This window comes from Pseudorca crassidens, chromosome X, assembly GCF_039906515.1.
Source record: "Pseudorca crassidens isolate mPseCra1 chromosome X, mPseCra1.hap1, whole genome shotgun sequence".
Taxonomy (NCBI): Eukaryota; Metazoa; Chordata; class Mammalia; order Artiodactyla; family Delphinidae; genus Pseudorca; species Pseudorca crassidens.
In genome coordinates this window covers 99,893,473-99,913,417 of record NC_090317.1, presented here as the reverse complement: position 1 = coordinate 99,913,417, position 19,945 = coordinate 99,893,473, and the positions used below count along the sequence as shown (strand labels likewise).

The window sequence follows — 19,945 nt, the reverse complement described above, 5'->3', positions numbered from 1 at the left end:
CCCATGTTTTAAAACCTATCACTCCCTAGTTCAGGGTCTCATCAGCGGAAGCCTATGAATTATCTCAGTTCTCAGCTGTTAAATTTCCCTGCCACCATTCTCTCAACTCCCCAACTATCCTCTACTCTACCGCCAGTCACTTTCCTAAAACATGTACCCAAGTAGGTTTCTCTCCTACTCACACATCAAGTCCATAGCTTTCCACTGCCTGCGGAATAAAATCCCTTCTTACTTTGGTGTTTGAACCCTTCTTTGAGAGAGCGTTAGGAGCTCCCGTGTCCTTATACCCATCTATATGCCTACAAGTCTTGTCTTTGCTTCTCTGATTTCTGTCTGTTGCTCTAATACCCTTTTTTCTTTTGACCTTTGGGTGGCTTCCTTAAAGAATTCTCAAGCAGGCTCTGACAGGAAGTGGACCTACCTAAGTGTGCCTGACGCTGACTCAGACACTGTGAGTGTTCAAGCTTTTCCTTTTTTCCAACCACACTTCACAAAGTTCATGGTACAGGGACTCTAATTAGGTAGGCAATTTTTCCAGCATTTATCTCTTTCTGGCTTGTGTACAGTTAACCAGAGGTTCTCTTTTAAAAGGTAAATAACATGATCGGAATCCAGGGATTCCAAAGAAAGAACATTTGTTAAACATTAGAATCTCAGGAACAGTGAAAAGATACATGGTCTAAAATGATTTACCACGAACAAGCCACCTTTAGAGTAAACATCTCTCTTTAACTCACAGCATTGGCTTGGTTAAGAGCGTAAAGTTTGGTTAGTAGTAAAATTTCTGTAACTTCTTCAGTTTCTCCCAAGCGTCAGCAGTTGTGGGTTCTTAAACTGTCTTTTCTATATATGGATGTCGTGCTTACAGAGGACCCTCTTTGAAGAAGTGGCAACAAAGGAATGTGGTGTAGATACGAGTCAGTGATACAAGGAGGCAGTGAGGTATGGTGGAGAGGTCCTCAGACTAATAATCTCGAAATCTTGGCTTTATGTTGTCAACAAAAAAATTAATCAGTCGGTCTAAGAAAGAAATGGGAAATTTTATTAGAGCCCAATTGGGGATTATAACCCAGAAACAGCATCTCCAAAAGCTCCAAGAACTGTTCCACCCTTGTGAACTCAAGGCACAGTTACCTAAGTTTTTTGAGACAGAGGGCTGTACATTAAATGATGTATTATTGACAGTTTATACAATTCAGATCTAAGTGTCATCATGCCCCCTTACAAGAGCAAGAAGGAATGTTATCTTTTACTGAGTTTCTTATTGATGCTAGGAGAATGTTGCTTTCTGTGGTTGAGCAGTTATTTCTGCCAATGGGGGAGGTCTGGTCGATGCATAATACAGATACACAATGTACAGTGTGGGGAGAGAGGAGGCCAAAGGGTAAAGAAGATTTTTTATGTTTAAATTTTTCTTATCTTGCCATAAAATACGAATTTTATGTCACAGTCTCTTGGCACTGCCAACAATTTCTGTGAGCGAGACTTTACTTATATGTAACATGAGGGGGTTGAGGCTTATTCTTGAAGCCCTTGAAGCTCAGTGCATGGTCCGTGGACCAGCAGTATTGTAGCACCTGGGACAGAGACTAGACAACGCTGTCAGCTCGCAGAGCCGCTAGTGTCTCAGTGATAATTTCATAGCACTCCTAGGCCCAAAGTAATACCTGACTAGCCCATTTATTAAGTAGTTAGCTTGAAAAACAAATTTAATAAGTACTGGGGTCCTAACAACTTAGTAGCCGTTTGAAAAAATAATATACATAACTTGAAAGAAAAATAATATTTTTATTCCAGTCTTAAATAGCCCCTGATGGGATGTGCGTGCCTGATGGGCACTACATGACTTGTCAGATCTTGGAATCTGATTGGGTAGCATCATTTTCATTTCCTGTTCCCCGTTGATTTTTGTGCAATACTTGCTTTTTGTCATAGCAACTGCCCCAAACTCAGCTTCACGTAGATAGGACTTCATTGAAAAGAATAAGGTGGAATTTAATGTTAATACTGTGAACCACTGTTCGTAGTTTGCATGGTGTCTGGTAGCTGTCGCTGTGTTTCCCTTGAAATTTTAAAATATCCTGCTTTGCCCCTGTGAGTTGGCTCTGCTGCTTTGGGATGCCGAGACACACAGTTTGGGAACTGTGGACCTAGGAGTTTGTTAGAAAAGCAGAATCTCAGACCCCCCCGGGACTGAATAGATCACAATCGTCATTTTAACGAGATCCCCAGGTGACCTGTATGCAATTAAAAATATATATATTTATTCATTTTGGCTGCACCGGGTCTTAGTTGTGGCAAGTGGGATCTTTAGCTGCAGCATGTGGACTCTTAGTTGCGGCAGGCATGCGGGATCTAGATCCCTGACTAGGGATCGAACCCAGGCCCCCTGCATTGGGAGCGTGGAGTCTTACCCACTGGACCACCAGGGAAGTCCCGACCTATATGCAATGGAAGTTTGCAAAGCACTGCTCAAAGACACTTGCTATCATGAAAATTTTGATGTTTTGTTTTATGAATAAAAAAGATGAAGTAGGTCACTCACTGGCTTTCTTTAAGTTTTAATCTCCACATAATTATGGAATCCTTGGTTTGCCCTTGCCCTTGACTTAAGCTTGGAATAGATACTAGCCACATCACCCACTTCCTGTTTTTTGATCAGTCTCTACTCTGAGCAATTGGAGGAAGGTAATGACTTTTGTTTTATGTATAAACAAAAAAGTATAAAAAGTAGGAAGTCTAAACTCTCTTTGCACTCACCATAGTCCTTCCCAGTGGTTCACAGACAGGCTTTTGAAACTCCTGGGTCACTCCTGAAAGCCTTCCAGGTGGCCTTTTGTGACAGTCGTGTTGCTAAGACATAGAGTTTGTGCTGCTGGTACTACAGGATAATTTTGATACATTTAATTTAAAACATGTCTCTTGCTATTAGTGTGTCATCAGAAACTTCATTCATTCTGGTACATTTGGATAGAGTTTCTTTTTACATTTTAATTTTATTTATTGGTTGCTGTGTTATTTTCTTCTTCAGTGTTCTGTTTTGTGGGTTGCTATTTTATAGATGCGTACAAAGCCATGGTCTTATTACTACCCATGTGGCTGTACGGCTGCTCAGGGGGGAGCCTGACAGCTATAGGCATGTGACGTTCTCCTGGCATGCCCTTGTTAAAGATGCAGTTTTGTTACTGAACCGAACTTGGGTCTGCTCGCCTGGGCACGGTAAAGGCAATCTGCTGACACCAGATTGTGGTGAAGGAAAGTACAGTGTAGATTGTAAGAGCACCAATATAAGGAGGACAGGCGGTTGGTGCTCTATAAACCCCAGAACTCCCCAAGGGGTTTCAGCAAAGCATTTTTAAAGGCCAGGTGAGGGACGGGGGTTGCAGGGTATGTGATCAGCTTGGGCACAGTTCTCTGACTGGTTGAAGGTGTGCAGTCTTTAGGCTCCGGAAGGTCTGGGGGCCACGTGTTCATGGTCATCAAGTAGTTAATGTCTTCCAATTTGGTGGGAGTTTTAGCATCTGTAAAACAACTCAGGAAGTGTGCATCTGATACTCTTATCTGGGTGCTTCAGAGAGGAGCTATAGCAGAGGATATGGGGGCGGGTCTGTCCTGGGAAGGCCCCATAGGGTCTTGCTCCGTTAGAGTTCTGGCTTCCCAGAGACTGATGGGGTACTCTAGGTAGATGTCAGAGACAGAGGCTTGTGGCTTATGCTAGCACAGAAATAGGAAATGAGTTTTTCTTTGTCCTGGTCAATGCATTCTAGACCTTGAAGTAGACTGACCTTGAGTCTACCAGTGAAAAAGGAGAATGCTGCAGGGATGAGGAGAAGAGATATGATGGGAAATGCCTCAATGACCCTGTATTCATTAGAAGCAGTGAATAAACACAGGGTATTCACTAACCCGAGAAGACAATAATGCTTCCCCTCTCAGCAAGCTTCCTGACTTCCTTACTAATGGTCCTAGCTCTTGTCCTTTTTCAGGCTTGGATTTTATACAGTACCAGAAAGACAAGCGATTTTTTCTTTCTTCCTTTCACCCTAAACTTCCCTGCTCGTTATAGACAATGGGAACTGTAACTGAATGAAGGGAGGTAACCTCTGTGAAGAGATCACTAGCATAACACTAGATGCCTCTTTTCATCTTGTTTATTTCAGACCAGCCTGAACAGCATGATGAGTGTTTACAGTGAAACAGGAGACTATGGCAACGTGAAGGTCAGCGGGGAAATCCTTCTCCACATCAGCTACTGCTACAAAACTGGCGGGCTCTACATTTTTGTCAAGAATTGCAGAAATCTGGCCATAGGAGATGAAAAGAAACAGAGGACAGATGCGTAAGCATACACCATATTCCTCAGACTATTTCGGTCACTGCATATGTGAGTATGTGTGTTTGTCACATGTGTGTTTCTTTTTCAGAAGCGTCTTAGCATTCCTCTAGATTCAGAAGGTTGATCGTCACTTTCTTCCTGTGCCAAACTTCTAAATATTCTTTGATGTGCATGTATAATGGTTGCATTTGTGGTTACCTGATTTTTACTTTTTTATTTTATTTTATTTCTATTCTATTTTATTTTATTCTATTCTATTTTACTTTATTGTATTGTATTGTATTCTATTCTATTCCATTCTATTCCATTCCATTCCATTCCATTCCATTCCATTCCATTCCATTCTATTCCATTCCATTCCATTCCAGCACTGCACGGCTTGTGGGATCTCAGTTCCCCGACCTGGGATTGAACCTGGGCCATGGCAGTGAAAGCACCAAGTCCTAACCACTAGATGACCAGGGAACTTCCAGATTTTTAAAAAGCTATTACTCAGTGTGACTCAGGACTGACAGATTTGTAGTTCACACAGAGGCAGCTCTTTGAGATAGAGGGCTGACACATTGGCACACCCCAGGATGTATAAGAGCATCCTGTTAATTTTTGTTCTGGGAAACACTCCAGAGAAAATTACCAAGCTGTTCACCCAATTGAACAACTTGAGAGGGCAATTTTGAAGCTCTCAGGATTTCAGGGACGAGCCCAGGAGGGCAAGGATGAGTATAGCACATTGGAAAGAAGCTAGGTACAGAGATATGCCATGCCTTCCCAGGACCACTGCCAGGTCTGATGATTCACTAGGAGGACTCCCAGGTCTCCACACATAATCAGCAAAGGGAAAAGGCATATGTGGCAAAGTTCTAAAGAATCCAGGCTTAAGCTTCCAAGTATCCTTTCTCAGTGGAGTCACATGGGATGTGCTTAAGGTGCTTAAGTCCTCCAGCAACGAATTGTGCCAACACATGTGAAGTGTTGTCTACCAGGGAAGCTCATTGAGAGACTCACCTGGGCATATAACAACAAATTCCCAGTCTCTCAGAAGGAAAGCAGGGGTTCAGCAGAAGCCATATTATTTCCACAAATATTTTAGTCACAGTGAGCCACTTATATCTGTTCTGGGAATGACGAGAATCCTCCTGAAATCCAGGTTCCCACATGCCAGCCAAGAGCCGAGCTTATAAGCAGGCATTTCTAAGGAGAGCAGTCTCAGACCTGCTGTTCACCTTTTCTCTACGTAAAGATGACCTAGGTTCAGTAAACAACTCAGCAAAGCTGTTTCCAAATTAGACACACAGATGGATTCTGAGTACAGATTGGTCCACTTACCTCCTCAGCTAAATATCAGAGAGCTTCAGGACCAATACCGTCATTTAGACTAGCATGGAAAGGGATCATCTAAAGCCCATCCTGAAGATGTGCTTCAGGACTCTGGTAGCATCCTTTCCATTTCAATCTTGTACATTTCTGAGTCTGCCATGATGCTTCGCTCCAAGAGACTCCTGGGACCGCTCAAGGCAAGGTATTGGGTAGAATTGCTGTTGTGATTTCAGGTTGTTATTTTTCATTTCCTCTTTGCACCATTTTTCTTCATCCATCCATGGCCATTGACTCTACCCATCAGAAGTCGTGACATCTGAGTGGAGAGGAAAATAACCCCATATTTTGTGAGACCATTGATCATAATAATAGATTACATTTATTGAGTAGTATAATATGTCAGCTTCTTGTATGTCTCAGCTAATTTTATCTTCACAGTGCCATACGTAAGCTCTTGAGTTCACCGAAACCAGTGAGGCCTGGAGTGATTCAAACCCAGCTGGCTTGACTCCAGAGCCCACACCCTTTACCACTCGACTTTAATGCTTCTCTCTTATTGAAGGTCCAGAGTTATATTTCAAGGTGTCCTGTTATGTAGACAACATTCCCTTTGGTTCTGTCTCTTATACTCACTAGCCTATTCCCTTTGCCTCTTTTATTCACTGATGTCCCCGAGCATTTCTTGCAAAGTAGATGTTTCCCAAGAATTATTTTCACTTCTTTATTTTTTTACCATCTACAGTTATGTCAAGTCATACCTTCTTCCTGACAAGTCTAGAAATAATAAGCGCAAGACCAGAATCAGAACAGGCACCAATCCAGAATTCAATGAAACACTAAAGGTAAGGAAATATTCTCTCAGAGTAACTTTAGTGATACAGTTTACAGCCTCATTGAAACTACTGAGGATTTGCATGTCAAGGCTTATATGTATTTTAGCAAAGTAGAATTTGAATCAATTAGTGTGATACCCTTGGCTTTCTGTTTCTGGAAAAGAAAAATGTAAACCACTCTTAATCTGTTTTTCTCTGGTGCTCCTGAAATTGCACCCTAAGTAGAGACAATCCAGGAAAATTACATCGGACCTGATACATCCTGTCAAAAAGTATGTTTCACCCTTGGGAAAACTGTGTTTTTTCTAGTTTCGCCTAAAAGAAGTTTGTCACAGTTTTGACAGTAACATAGCAGGTCTGTACCCACTCACTGTTCTGCTAACACAGCGTGAAGATGTGCTGTTTCTTGTAAGGGTTTTGGAATTTGGCTAAATTTAAGCATGTGGTTAGTGAACAGTGGAGATGCAGGGCTGGATTCCAGAACTCTCAGAGACGGTGGCCCAGATAAGAGATGACCGAGGCCCCGATTCTAGAGAAATGACTTTTCCCTATAGGCTTCCATGTAACCTCTTCTCTCACCCTGGACCAATCTAGCCTGGTAAGAAAGATCCAGGGAGATGGGGATGTAGACGTTATTGCCAGTCGCAGAGTAATTTATGGATCTTGTGCCCAGAATGATGGAGTCAGAGTCCATCATAGGAGGAAGTTGGTGAGCTGGGGCATGTGTCAGCGGGGTCATATGTGAAAGAAGGAACCAATATCAAAACAGATCAAAGTGAAAATGAATGAATATAGGCAGAGGGTGAATCCAGCAGCCATGGCAAGATAGCAAAGATGAGCCCAAGCAGAAGAGAAAAACAAAGTGACATGGCAGATCCAGGAAGCAGGGGGCCCAGGTTAATCATGCCGGGAACAGCAAGGATGGGGTAGACGCAAATCCGAGATCAGGAGTCAGTCGGTCTGAAGTATGTCCCAGGTGGTCATTTGCTTAGGATAATCAGGAGGTTTTGAGGGTGTATGGGCTTGTGGCCCTGGATAATGTTCTGCTGGAAAAGGCAAAACCACGCCAACAATATTTCCTTTCTGCTCAACCTACGTATATATCGATTCATCCCTGCACTTAGGCTGAACTTTATGAGGTTTGGCATTTGCAAGTTTCTCACTGTCAATACTATCCTGGATTTGGGGCTTCTTGTTATAAATAAAATAAGACAGATAAATTAGAGAATTCATATATTAAACATTGTGCTTACAAAGTAGTTGTTGACAAAATAATTAGGCAAATGAAAAGCAGGTAAAACTGAAAAGGGGACAAGCTTCATCACCTGACACTTTTTATACAATATCTGAAATGTATCGACTCTCCCCCCCGAAACAGTCTGTTGATATATGGTTCAGTGCTAAGGCTCACACAAAATGATTTTATGGAATAGAACCTCGGGTGTAGCAGAAACGAAGAAAAATGAAGATTTTTTTTTCTCTTGGGTTTGTTTTGTTCATATTACTAATGTATTTGATCTGAAAGCTGCTGGTAGTAAATTTCAACCTGTCCTAGAAGTGGGCAGAGCCCTCCTTATGGAGTGTGATGTTGTAAATCTGATTTTGCAGTATACCATCAGCCATGCCCAGCTGGAAACGAGAACTCTGCAGCTCTCAGTCTGGCATTACGATCGATTTGGACGAAACAGCTTCCTCGGGGAGGTGGAGATTCCTTTTGACTCATGGAACTTCGAAAATCCAAGTGATGAGTGGTTTGTGCTTCAGCCCAAGGTAGGAAATGCTTCCAGATGAGTCAAACAGTTACACAAGTAATGAGCAAAACTGATGTCACAGGCCTAAAGAATCTGAAGGCTTCCAGTTGTCAAGCGATAATCTGAAAAGGTTAGTGCAGCTAATTTGGGAATAATATAATAAATGCAAATCCATTCTTTTGGAAAGCCTTCTTCTTCGATACAGACTGTCTGTAAAATCAAGCCCCATAGTCATATATCTTATTAATTTGATCTACTAAAAATGTAGTCATCATTCGAAGGTTGCCATGGATAAACAAAAGAATACATTCTATGATCCTATTAGAAAGAGAAAGCGTTCATTTTCACATAGACAAAAACAGCTCCAGAGAGCACGATCAGTCTCAAAACGTTCTCTCTCTTCCTCATTCTCCACAATTCAGACATGAGCAGGTGTGCTCTTGCCTTAGCTCACATGAGGAAGTGACCAGCAGCTAAAGTATCTGGTTTCCTACATTCCTACTTTTGAGATTCAGAACCCAGGTCTTGAGTTATAGTCAGAAAAAGAAATCTCAAAGCTGGTTCTAGAAATTAAATGCTACTATAGTATGTTCTAAACGAAACCAACAGTACCTGAGATTCACTCTATGCAATTGGTATCTCTACATTTACAGTAATTTTTGAAGTCAAACGTGAGGTGGAAAAAAGGTCACATTTACGTAACGAAAGATTGTTCTTTATAGAGAGAAGGGCAAAAAGAACATGATGGTAAAGATAGTGGATGCAGCTCAGACTTCCTGGGTTCAATCCTGGCTTCGCGACTCTGTGTAACCTTGGGCAAGTTACTTAACTTCCCAGGCCTTGGTATTCTCACTGGTGATAAAAGAGTTGGACATCAGTTATAGGGATGCTGTGAGGCTTGAAGAAGCCTGCTATGTGATGCTTGCAGTATTGTGTCAGGCACATTGTAAACTTCTCACTAAATGCTAGGTAGTATTTATGTTACATTGGAGTCCTTATATTGCAATTAACAGAAACCCCAGCTCATGCTACTCAAAAAAATAAAAGGAAATTATGGGCCAGCGATTATCAAGCGTGGCTTAATCCAGATACTCAGATCTTAGCAAGGCCCTGGAGTCTCTTGGTCTCTCTTCTCTGTGTTAGCTTCACTTGCAGACTTCATGCAGTGTGGACCTCCCTCACTAGCTCCAGGTCTGCTTCTCTTGGACACCATGACAGCTGCAAACCTCTCATCCTTGCCTCACACTGTCCAGGAGAGGAGAGAGTTCCTCCTCCTCCCAATAGTCCAGCCAATGCCCTGGCTCTGGTTCCTAATTCTCATTACATTATTTGCCCATCCTGAGCCAATCATTCTGGCTAGGGAGGTGAGATACATTGAGTGGCTTAAGACAATCAGGACATAACTCTGGTCTTGAAGGTGGTATTGCCCCCAGAGAAATCCTGGTACAGTAGTACTAAAAAAAAAAAAATGGTGAGTGGATGCTAGACAGCAAAAAACAAGTGACCATCGTCAGTAACACTTGTTGATCATCATCAGTAGCAGCGTCGTTCACGTCTCATGGTTACAACCATCAGTGTGGGGTTAGCATAGCTATCCCCATTTTATATAAGGAGACTGAGACTCAGAAATTAAATACAATATTCTAGTGGATTTTATAAGTGTTGACCTTAAACTTGGTGTAAATAACTCATGGAAAATCTTTAGGAGGTTTAATTGGGCTATGGGGAAAATGGACAATGAAATAGAAATCCTCAAACAGGAAATAACCTCATTCCCATGACTAACGTAAATGTGGTAGAGATAGGAAGTGCAGTGTTAACAAGTCCATGATAGCATAACATTTCTCTGACATTAAATATGAGAAATATTTGGTCATTACAGTACTAAGTTTCTTGGAATTCAATGAAAAGCCTCAACATAAAGGATAGCAATTAATCTGACTTAACAGTCTCCTATCACGTGCTTCCTTTTGTGTAATGGGTGAGCATCAAAGAATCATAGAAAATGTCCGACATATCATACGATGCGTGACACTGATGAAGGACAAGTAACATGTATCTTAGTCCATGAAGTTAATTTGTCTGTCAGAAATATAACATGAAAGCACAGAGGGGCTCTTTGGAAACCAGCTTGGAGGGTTTCCAGTCAGTTTCTTGGAAATGGTTGGAGAATTTGCACTGAGATGATATCAAAGCTCTCCCAGGCCTCTCCCAAGCATCCTCTGTGCTTCGGGGTCAACAGCTTTCCATGGTAATCACCTTCACATTGACACTGAGTGGTTTGACTTTCTATCATAAGGGAGAAGCATCTCTCTGAGGCCGCTCAAAGTGGAAACATCCTGATGGTGTTTAATGGCACTGGAACTCCTTTGGTCCTCTGCCAGAGGCTCTCTTTACAAGTCTGTCCTCAGGCTATTGTAAATTTTTCCCACATAGGCAGAGAGCCAGAAATTCCTGGGAGCGTATGTACCCCCTGCCACAAGGCAACCCTTAGCCAATAACTGATAGATGGGGGAGTTTGAAAGCTCCGTTGCATTACTGAGTGGGAAAAGCGCTGAGGCGTTATACTCCAGAGCTCTCCTGCTGGATCTAGCTGCACCTTTGCCTGGCTTCCTCCTCTTCCCCAGCCTATTTCCCCAACCCCTTCACTGGCCTGTCCTGGGAGCACTTGCTTAATAAGTCACTTGCATAAGAATCCTCCCCTCAGGGTTGGCTTCTGGGGAGCGCAACTGAAACTGGTGTCTCTAATCCCTGTCATCTTTTTCCACCAAGCTCCCTCTGACACTTACAGAGGAAAGGCTGCAGATTATTCAGACTTGCTTAGATACCATGCCTTCCGAAACCAGGGAGGCAGGATACCAAAACATGCTCTGTACGCCGCCTCCTGCTTCGTGAGTGGCTCGTCCTCGGGCTGAGCTGGGCTCCCTCTGGTTGATTACCAGCCGACTCTGAGGACTGTCATTTCATTCTCCGTCTGCCCCTCAGTCATTTCAGTGCAGGAGTCACTTCATCAGCTGCAGCTAGAGCATGGGCAGCCTTGGAGACTCGATGCTTCTTGTAGATTATCCAGCTGAGGAGCTGAAGTGTGAGCTACAGGGACCAATTTCCTTAGTAATAGACGATCGGAATTAACAGTCTTTAAACATTCAGAAATACTGACATCCTTTGGCAGTGGGAAGGCTGGAAAGACACAGTGCCTTATTGCTTATCGACTCTGTGTTGGTGAAAAGTCCCTGGACACCTTCCTTTGGGTTTTTTTGTTTTTTGTTTTTGCGGTACGCGGGCCTCCCGCTGCTGTGGCCTCTCCCATTGCGGAGCACAGGCTCCGGACGCGCAGGCTCAGCGGCCATGGCTCACGGGCGCAGCCGCTCCGCGGCATGTGGGATCTTCCCGGACCGGGGCACGAACCCGTGTCCCCTGCATCGGCAGGCGGACTCCCAACCACTGTGCCACCAGGGAAGCCCCTTCCTTTGTTTTTGCTGGGTCTTACAACCCATATGGAGGCCAACGCAGATGGAGAAAGAACTCAAGATGCCAGATGTACTTACTAGAAAGTAGTTTCACAGTCTAACTCCCATTTACTGCATGACGTGGGACTGTTTATTAGCTATAACTCGCTATCTTACCGGAAGGCATGTTAGGTAGTTAGACAAGAAGAGTTTGTCAGTATAAATTGCCTTTCGAGTGTTCCCAGAAGGTGTGATTATATAAAGGACCTTTGAAAGTCAACAGCAAGCTTAAGTGGTTTTCCAAGGAAATCTTCGCCATCCCACCTTCAGGCAGAGTCAGTGTAATATAAGGTCCCGTGAAATGATTGCCTAGCTAAAGGGCTCTCTCTTTATGTGGCAGTTTGAGCAGACTTATGTCCATGATACATGACCCCACCTTAGACCTGTAAGTGTCTGAGTGGAAACTCTGCTTCCTACTCTGATGGAAAGTGGATCTCTAGCTCTTCAAAAAGCCTTCTGGAGCAGAGGAAGATGTCAGTGCTTTACCTATATCCCCATTTTCATGCATACATGGCTCCCCATGGCTGTCCCTCCTGCCAGCCAGCACCTACCAATCTGTGTAGGAGAGGCGTCCTCAGGCTGCTGCAGTGGGCTTGGAGTGTGGGCATGGAAAGCCAGAAGAGCCTAGGTATTTAAGGCTTCTGGGGCTTGAGGGCAGAGCCCTTGATCAATAACTGATGGGTGACTCCCTTGCCTCTGATTGAGACAGCTCTGAGGTGTGACCTGTCTTATCCTCAGAGCTCCCCTGTGGGACTGAGCAAAAGTTACTCTCCATGAAACTTTGCCTCATATCACAACCTTGGTAAACCTCTCTTCACTTTGTGGGCCCACTACCCTACTACCCACCCTAATAAAACACGATAACAGGAATTCGTGTCTTCAGGTCTCCTCAGGACCCCAGAGTAGACAGCTTGTTTACGTCTTCCTTGCTGCTTCTTCCCTGCACACACAGTTCTGATCACACCTGACTCCCTACCAGTCCTTAGACACATTCTGCGCAAGCCCCACTGTACTCTGCTCATCCTGCTTTCTTAACCCAGACTAATCATCTCCCCCCACCCCCCTTCGTATGTCATCATCTCTCCCATCCTTTAAGGACCAGACACGGGCCCCCTCTTCACCCCGTTCTGGATTATTCTCTTCCCACAGTAGTTTCTTTGTACTTGTATTGGGAGCCACTGTCATCATTTGTCTGGCATTGAGCTTGCTGTGTGGTAGAAGCCCTCTTCTCCCAGCAATCAGGACCAATAATAGTAGGTCAGTTCATAGACTAAGTCACGGAAGTCAAACACATACCCGCTCCCCCAGTGCATTTCTTAATCATGTATTTTAACTTAAATACATGTGCATTCATTTTCAGGTCTTCTAATATACGGGCACTTTGTTTTGTTTGAGTATGGTTTCAGTGATTGCAATTCTGTCATATCCTCCTGGCATAAATTCTGACCCTAATGTATCCTAATCAACAGTTGCTAGTTTGCGTTTCTCTAAAGTGAAACAAAAACTTGAGAGTACTTTCAAAGTCAACCAAGTGCAAAAACCTTTCTACATATTCACCATCTTGTTCCTAATCTTTTACAGCTTGGAGCCCAAATATAATCCAATAGCAAATTTATTTTCAAATCTTTAGTTCTGATAAGTCGGTCAACCTAATTTTTGTAGTAGCAGCTGTCTTTTGGGACTCTTCAATTTGTGACATTCAGTTATATAATTACAGCCACAAATAGGCCTGGCATAGAGCTTCGGGGACTAATGCAGCTGACTTAAGCATGCACTTCAGCTGATGGGAGCGGGCACGCACGGTCTTTGTAGAGGATTCTGCTCTTCGCTGGGAATGGAGAGCATTCGGGCAGATGAACAGAGCTTCCGTTGAATATATATCTCCTGGATAGAATGAAAATTCATTGAAAGCCGGGTCTCTCTCCGTGTCCCCGTAGCACTTAGCAAAATGCCTTAAAATCATTACTACAAGAAGCCATTCCTTATGTGTTGGTAGAATTGAATAAACTGTATTGAATTCTGCAACCTTTTTCTGAGTAGGAGTTGGTTGACTAATGTAAAATGGTAGTATGCCAGGACAGGATGTTGCCTTGGAATTTCCTTGCAAGCGTACCAAAAATACCCCAAGATATTAGCTATGTGCAGACTGTAAGATGACTCCCTCCTTTGGATTTCTTTCGTGTGTGGCTATAATGCCATAAGACTTCACCTTTATTATTTTCTACTCCCACAAGATTTGAGGACTGTGTTTATACCAAGTCACCAGTGTATTTGAATTTCAGCTAGAAAGTAATGCAACATTAATAAATCCCAATAATGCATGTTTTGATCTCTACAAATACACTACACGTTAGTATGTGACACCTGCACATATAATTTTTTCTGCCAATATATTTTCCTACCCAAAGATCTCAGCTGAAAGCAAACAGAGCTTGCACTGGTTAACTGTTGTTGTATAGAAAGCTACCTTAAATCTTAGTGGCTTAAAACAACAATTTATTACTATCGTTCTTGATTCCGTGGGGTGACTGGACTCAGCTAGGTGGTTCTTATTTAAGGTCTCTCATACGGTTGAGGCTAGATGGTAGACTGAGGCTGAAGTCATCTGAGGGCTTGACTGGGCTGGTTGCTCCAGTTGGCCGTCTCATACTTGATGTTCGCTGCCAGCTAGGTAGGCACTCAGCTAGGCCTGCCGACTAGAGCACTGACGTGTGGCTTCTCCATGTGACTTGGACCTCACATCATGGGTTCCCAGAGGGAGAATCCCAAGAATATTCATTCCAAGAGAAGAAGTAGAAGCCGTTCATTTTAAGGCCAGGGCCCAAAAACTGGTACGTTATCACTTCTGCCATATTCTACTAGTCAAAGCAATCGCAGAGCCCACTCAGATCCAGAGAGGACAAATACCTCACCTCTCATTAGCCATGGTACCAAAAAAGCAGTTGATCTCTTTTATCTGTCATAATATCCATTCTAATTTTCCATTTGTGACTTTCACATAAACTAAAATTTACTGAAACCATCAAAACAATTAGAAAAGTCCTCTTACAAGGCACTCAAGTTAAAATAATTAAATATTAGATGGATAGTCTGTTCCACCATCTAATATCATTTGTGCCCCTGGCAAGATAGCTGAAAAAAATACTTCAAATGACTTCCCCACCTTTACTAATAAGTTTTAGCACCACCAAGAGGAAGCAAAGTAAGGCAAGGATTCCTTTTGTAATGGTATCAGTCTTTTTTGCTGAGGCTTGAACAGCCTTGGGCTTTCTTGTGGGTTTTGGGGTTTCTGAATTCTTTCAGTCTGCCCTCTCTCAGAAGAGAGCAGTTCTCAGCCCTTGACTCATTGCTCAGCAGTCAAGTTCCTGCAGGAAAAGTCTGAGGAAAGTACACTACTTTTCTTACCCTATTTATGAAAAATCAAAGTTCCGTTGACTCAGTGGCAAACGGGAGACCTATAGAACAGAGGCTGTGGGTATGTGCTCACACTGCATTTTTAAATTTTAAGTTTGATTTTGAGAAGACTGTAGATCCCCATGCTATTGTAAGAAATAATACAGAGAGATCCTATATACCCTTTACCCAGTTTCCCCCAACGGTCACATCTTACAAAGCTATAGTGCAATGCCACAACCAAGGTGGTGACATTGATACAATCCACTCATCTTATACAGATTTCCTCGGTTTTCGTTTGTGTGTTCGTGTATTTATTTCTGTGCAGTTTTGTCACATGTGTAGCTTTGTATATTCACCACTACAGCCAAGATACAGAATGGGTCCATCCCCACAAGGATCCTTCATGCTCTTTTATAACCACACCCACCTCCCCCCTGCCACCCCCATTCCTAACCCCTAGCAACCATGACTCTATTCTCCATATCTATTATTTTGTCATTTCAAAAATGTCATGTAAATGGAATCGTATAGTATGTATCCTATTAAGCTGACCTCTTTTCACTCAGCATAATTCTCTAGAGAGTCACCCAAGTTGTTGTGTGTTTCAATAGCCATTCCTTTTTCTTGCTGAGTAGTACTCCATGGTATGGCTGTACCACAGTTTATGTAACCAGTTATCTATTGAAGGACATCTAGGTTGTTTCCAGTTTTGTACTGTAACAAATAAAGATGATACAAATATGTGTGTACAGATTTTTTTTCAGTGTGCACAGTCTTTTACTTCTCTGGGATAAACGCCCAAGAGTGCAAATCGCTAGGGTGTATGGTAGTTGTATGTTTAGTCTTTTAAGAAAATGCCAAACTGATCTCCAGAGTGGCTGAACCATTTTACAGTCCCACCAGCAATGTTGGAGTGAACCAGTTTTTCCTCATTGAGTTTTAATGATGTGAATTACCAGTATAGCTTTTCATAGTTGGTGGCTGGCAGCCCAATATGAACCAGACATTACTGCCTACTTGCCCCTTCTTGGACACTTAGGAAGGCCTTGAGACATCAAGGACAGACAGAGAGAAGAATCTTCTGGGGCTGTTTTCAGTGACATCTTTATTCCTGCCTCATACCCCAAATTATTTGGGTATGTTCAATGATGGGTCCAGTTCTCAATCCATCACAGGCACTCAGTGTCCATTGATTCACCGAACGTGTGTTATATATCTCCTCTCAAATTCCTTTTACTTTAGCGTTAAATGTTTTTTGGGGGTTTGTTTGTTTGTTTGTTTGCGGTACGCGGGCCTCTCACTGCTGTGGCCTCTCCCGTTGCGGAGCACAGGCTCCGGACGCGCAGGCTCAGCGGCCATGGCTCACGGGCCCAGCCGCTCCGCGGCATGTGGGATCTTCCCGGACCGGGGCACGAACCCGCGTCCCCTGCATCGGCAGGCGGACTCTCAACCACTGTGCCACCAGGGAAGCCCTTTAGCGTTGAATGTTATACTCAAATAGCTTCATAGAGTTTTCCAGCCTCTCTTTTCTCATGCCTGAGGCATCTCTTGAACCAGTAAGTGCCAACATAGTTGAATGGGAATAAATTGTCACATTTACGCTACCAAGTAAATACTGTACATTCAAATATGGGCTACAAAATTACAAACCAAGCATTCTCACTTTTTCTTTTCACCTGTCTCCTCTTGGCCAGGTGGAATTTGCTGAGGATATCGGCCTTCAGTACAAAGGAGAGCTGACAGTCGTTTTACGTTACATACCCCCAGAGGAGAACCTGACACCTCCACTAGGACAGCTTCAAGGTAGAGAAAACCAATCAATGACTTTGATCAGGGACATTCCATTTCTAGCAGTGTGGAAATAGGGATCAGGGGACTGTGTTACTTTTACATTACACAGATGAAATGGAAAGGTTTAGGTGTCACTGTCGTTTAAGGAGAGTCGAAAAGTATACACTGTGTATGGGGAAGGGTGTCAGATTCTTAGAAGGAAAGGACAGAGTTCATACTTAGAGACCAACCTTAATGTTGAGATTTGTTTCCTGGAAGTCCAGGACATATAGGATCTTCCCCCCTGCCGGGTGGAGTGGGGGGGTTAGGGGGAGATGGGGGATGGCCTGCTGAGAGGGGAGGTGCAGAAAGATGCTGTCTGGATTTATGACATTCACAGCTGCTCAGGGCATCCTGAGAAAGGAATTAACCTGGAACAAAAAATACAAAGGAAAAATCCAGATGGAGTCAACTTTTTTTTTTTTTTTTTTTTGCGGCACGCGGGCCTCTCACTGTTGTGGCCTCTCCCGCTGTGGAGCACAGGCTCCGGACGCGCAGGCCCAGCGGCCATGGCTCACGGGCCCAGCCGCTCCGCGGCATGCGGGATCCTCCCGGACCGGGGCACGAACCCGTGTCCCCTGCATCGGCAGGTGGACTCTCAACCACTGCGCCACCAGGGAAGCCTGGAGTCAACTTTTAAATCCCTTTTGCCCTTCTTCTTTCTTCAACTCCTACAGGCAGCCTCCTTTATCTTTCTTTTCCTATCACCCTTGTCATTGTGACCCTGTGCAACTAAATTACTATCTCTCAGCCTCAGTTGCCTCACTTCTTAGGGATATTGCAAGAATTGAATAGGTTCATTCATACAAAGCACTTAGAACAGTGTTAAATAAAGGTGGTGGTGGAGGCGGTCGTTATTCATGTCGAGCGTATGTCATCAGAATAAAAATGTGATGCGGGAAGAGTTTCCTCTCACCCCCAAATGTAATTGTGTGTGAGCTATAGCCTTTAGAGCTGGCCCAGCATGGAGTTGAAAGTGTACGCGACTAAAATATCCAAGACGGGAGTTAGGAATTTTCTCTTTGGGGGTCTTGGCACATGTGTGTGGCTTTCATTGTAGCTGTTCCTCACAGAGAGCAGGGATGTGGCCCAGGCAGCTCTCGGGGTGTTTTCTATTTTATCCCTTTATATGTTATCGGGGAGTATTTAATTTTTTTTAATTTATTTGCTTATTTTTTTCAACGAAACTGAAAGATATATCCAGAAGGAATGCAGTGGTGTAAAAGCATTTAAGTGATTACATGGAAAAGTATACAGTAATGTAAAGATCTCGTTCACTCTGAAAATGAAATAAATCTTTGTGGATTTTATTTGTAAATGTTGAAATGGAATCCATGATCTATCTCTTCCCTTCTTTTCTCTTTCTCTTCCCCTCCCCCCCATTCTCATTCTCTCTTTCTCTTTCATTCTCTCTCTTCCTCCCTCATTCTCTCTCTCTCTCTCTCTCTCTCTCTCTCTCTCTGGCTCTCTCTCTGGCTCTCTTTCTCTCTTTTTCTCTGATGGTTGATGCAGGAAAGAAGCCCTTTAAACGAGGAAAGAAGAAGGATTCTCCTGTCATCTCTGGAGGAATCCTAGAAGTGTTCATCAAAGAGGCGAAGAATTTGACAGCCGTGAAATCAGGAGGCACTTCTGATAGCTTTGTGAAGGGGTAATTTTGTTTGAGCTCATTTTCGATGGTACTTAATGGGAGATGAAAAGGTCTGTGATCCATGAGACGGTGGCTGTGGGGCTTCCGTGTTGTTCTTATTCTAAATGTGTGCTAGGAAAGAACTCCCCTTCACTGCTGGCGCTTACATTGAAAACAATGCAAGAGAGATCTGCTTATTCTAGCTCTCAGCCTGCTTCTAGCATATTTCAGGATGTCCTGTGACTCTCGCCCTCAAGACTGGCAAATTTTCCTGTGAGGTTAGTTTCTCACAGGAGGAGAAAGTATGATTTTCTACATGTAATATACTTGTATTGTGCTTTTTTATCTTTTGGTGCTGACTGTATGCAGCGTCAACAAAAATATTGGATCCTTGGTATTTTGCTCTCTTGGGGGAAATTGTAAAAAGTGGAGATGTCAGAGCATCATCCCTAGAGATACCCACTGGAGAGTGCCTTGGGGAAACTCCAAGACTGCCTCTTGGGCATTTGTGCCCACTTTGTGGAGCCCTGGGCAGTTTCTTGAGGGAATGCAGCCCTTTTAATGGACATTCTTACCCGTTCAAGGCAACCCAAACAACAAATCCCTCCTGATTTCTATTTGAGATTTTTCTCCTATAATTAGAAGAACTAGAACCAGCAGGATATTTTTCATTCATTGCAACAAACACATACATGCACACGTTCCAAGCACTAAGTCCTGCAGTTCCAAAAATAAGACACGGTCCCTGCTCTCACAGAGCATCACAAAATGCATAAGGTAAAAAAAGTCCCGTGATGCCAGCCGTGAGGTTAATTCTTTGAGTCAGATGACAGTATCATTCTTCTCCTCAATCCTTCTTAGAAAAGTGTAATTTTTCCTACAAGGAAATGAGTCAATCCTTTATGCTCACACAGTCTAACTTTGGTAAGGGCGGTAATAAGGAGAAGCAGATGTCTGGGGCTTCCCCACTGGTGAGCGTGTGTGCCTGAATCCTGGTCCATCTGTCCTTGACTCTTTCTCCCAGGAGGTTTAAGCACAGAAGAAATGCTTTCTGTGGATTCTGCCGTTGAAATTTGCTTCCCCAGCCCTACCATCTAGCTCTGGCCGCTTCCTGCTCACTGGTGGGATAAGGGTATGGCTTCTCGCCCATGAACTCATTGTGGGCTTGCACGGATGACTTAACATCTTCCGGAATAGTTTTTACTTTATCATGTTGAACATTTATGAAGCAGAGACAATAAAGGACAGTATCTTTGTTTTTTATATATATATATATATATTTTTTTTCCTTTTTAAAGGCCAGTAACTTTCTAGTGAATTCTCTCCCTAGTTACACTTAAACATTG

The 19,945-nt window shown here is 43.3% G+C and overlaps 1 protein-coding gene across 3 annotated transcripts in view; it reads left to right on the top strand.

Moving 5' to 3' along the window:
* SYTL5 (synaptotagmin like 5) overlaps window positions 1–19,945 on the top strand; it is a 220,990-nt gene that overhangs the window by 177,872 nt on the left and 23,173 nt on the right. For 2 of the 3 annotated variants that reach the window (XM_067722584.1, XM_067722583.1), the window contains exons 11-15: window positions 4,161–4,339; window positions 6,396–6,495; window positions 8,095–8,256; window positions 16,837–16,945; window positions 18,485–18,620. In XM_067722584.1, the coding sequence (XP_067578685.1) occupies window positions 4,161–4,339; window positions 6,396–6,495; window positions 8,095–8,256; window positions 16,837–16,945; window positions 18,485–18,620 (686 nt within the window). Of the gene's footprint in view, window positions 1–385; window positions 452–4,160; window positions 4,340–6,395; window positions 6,496–8,094; window positions 8,257–16,836; window positions 16,946–18,484; window positions 18,621–19,945 lie in introns of all 3 variants that reach the window. The other variant, XM_067722582.1, reaches the window with a different exon arrangement.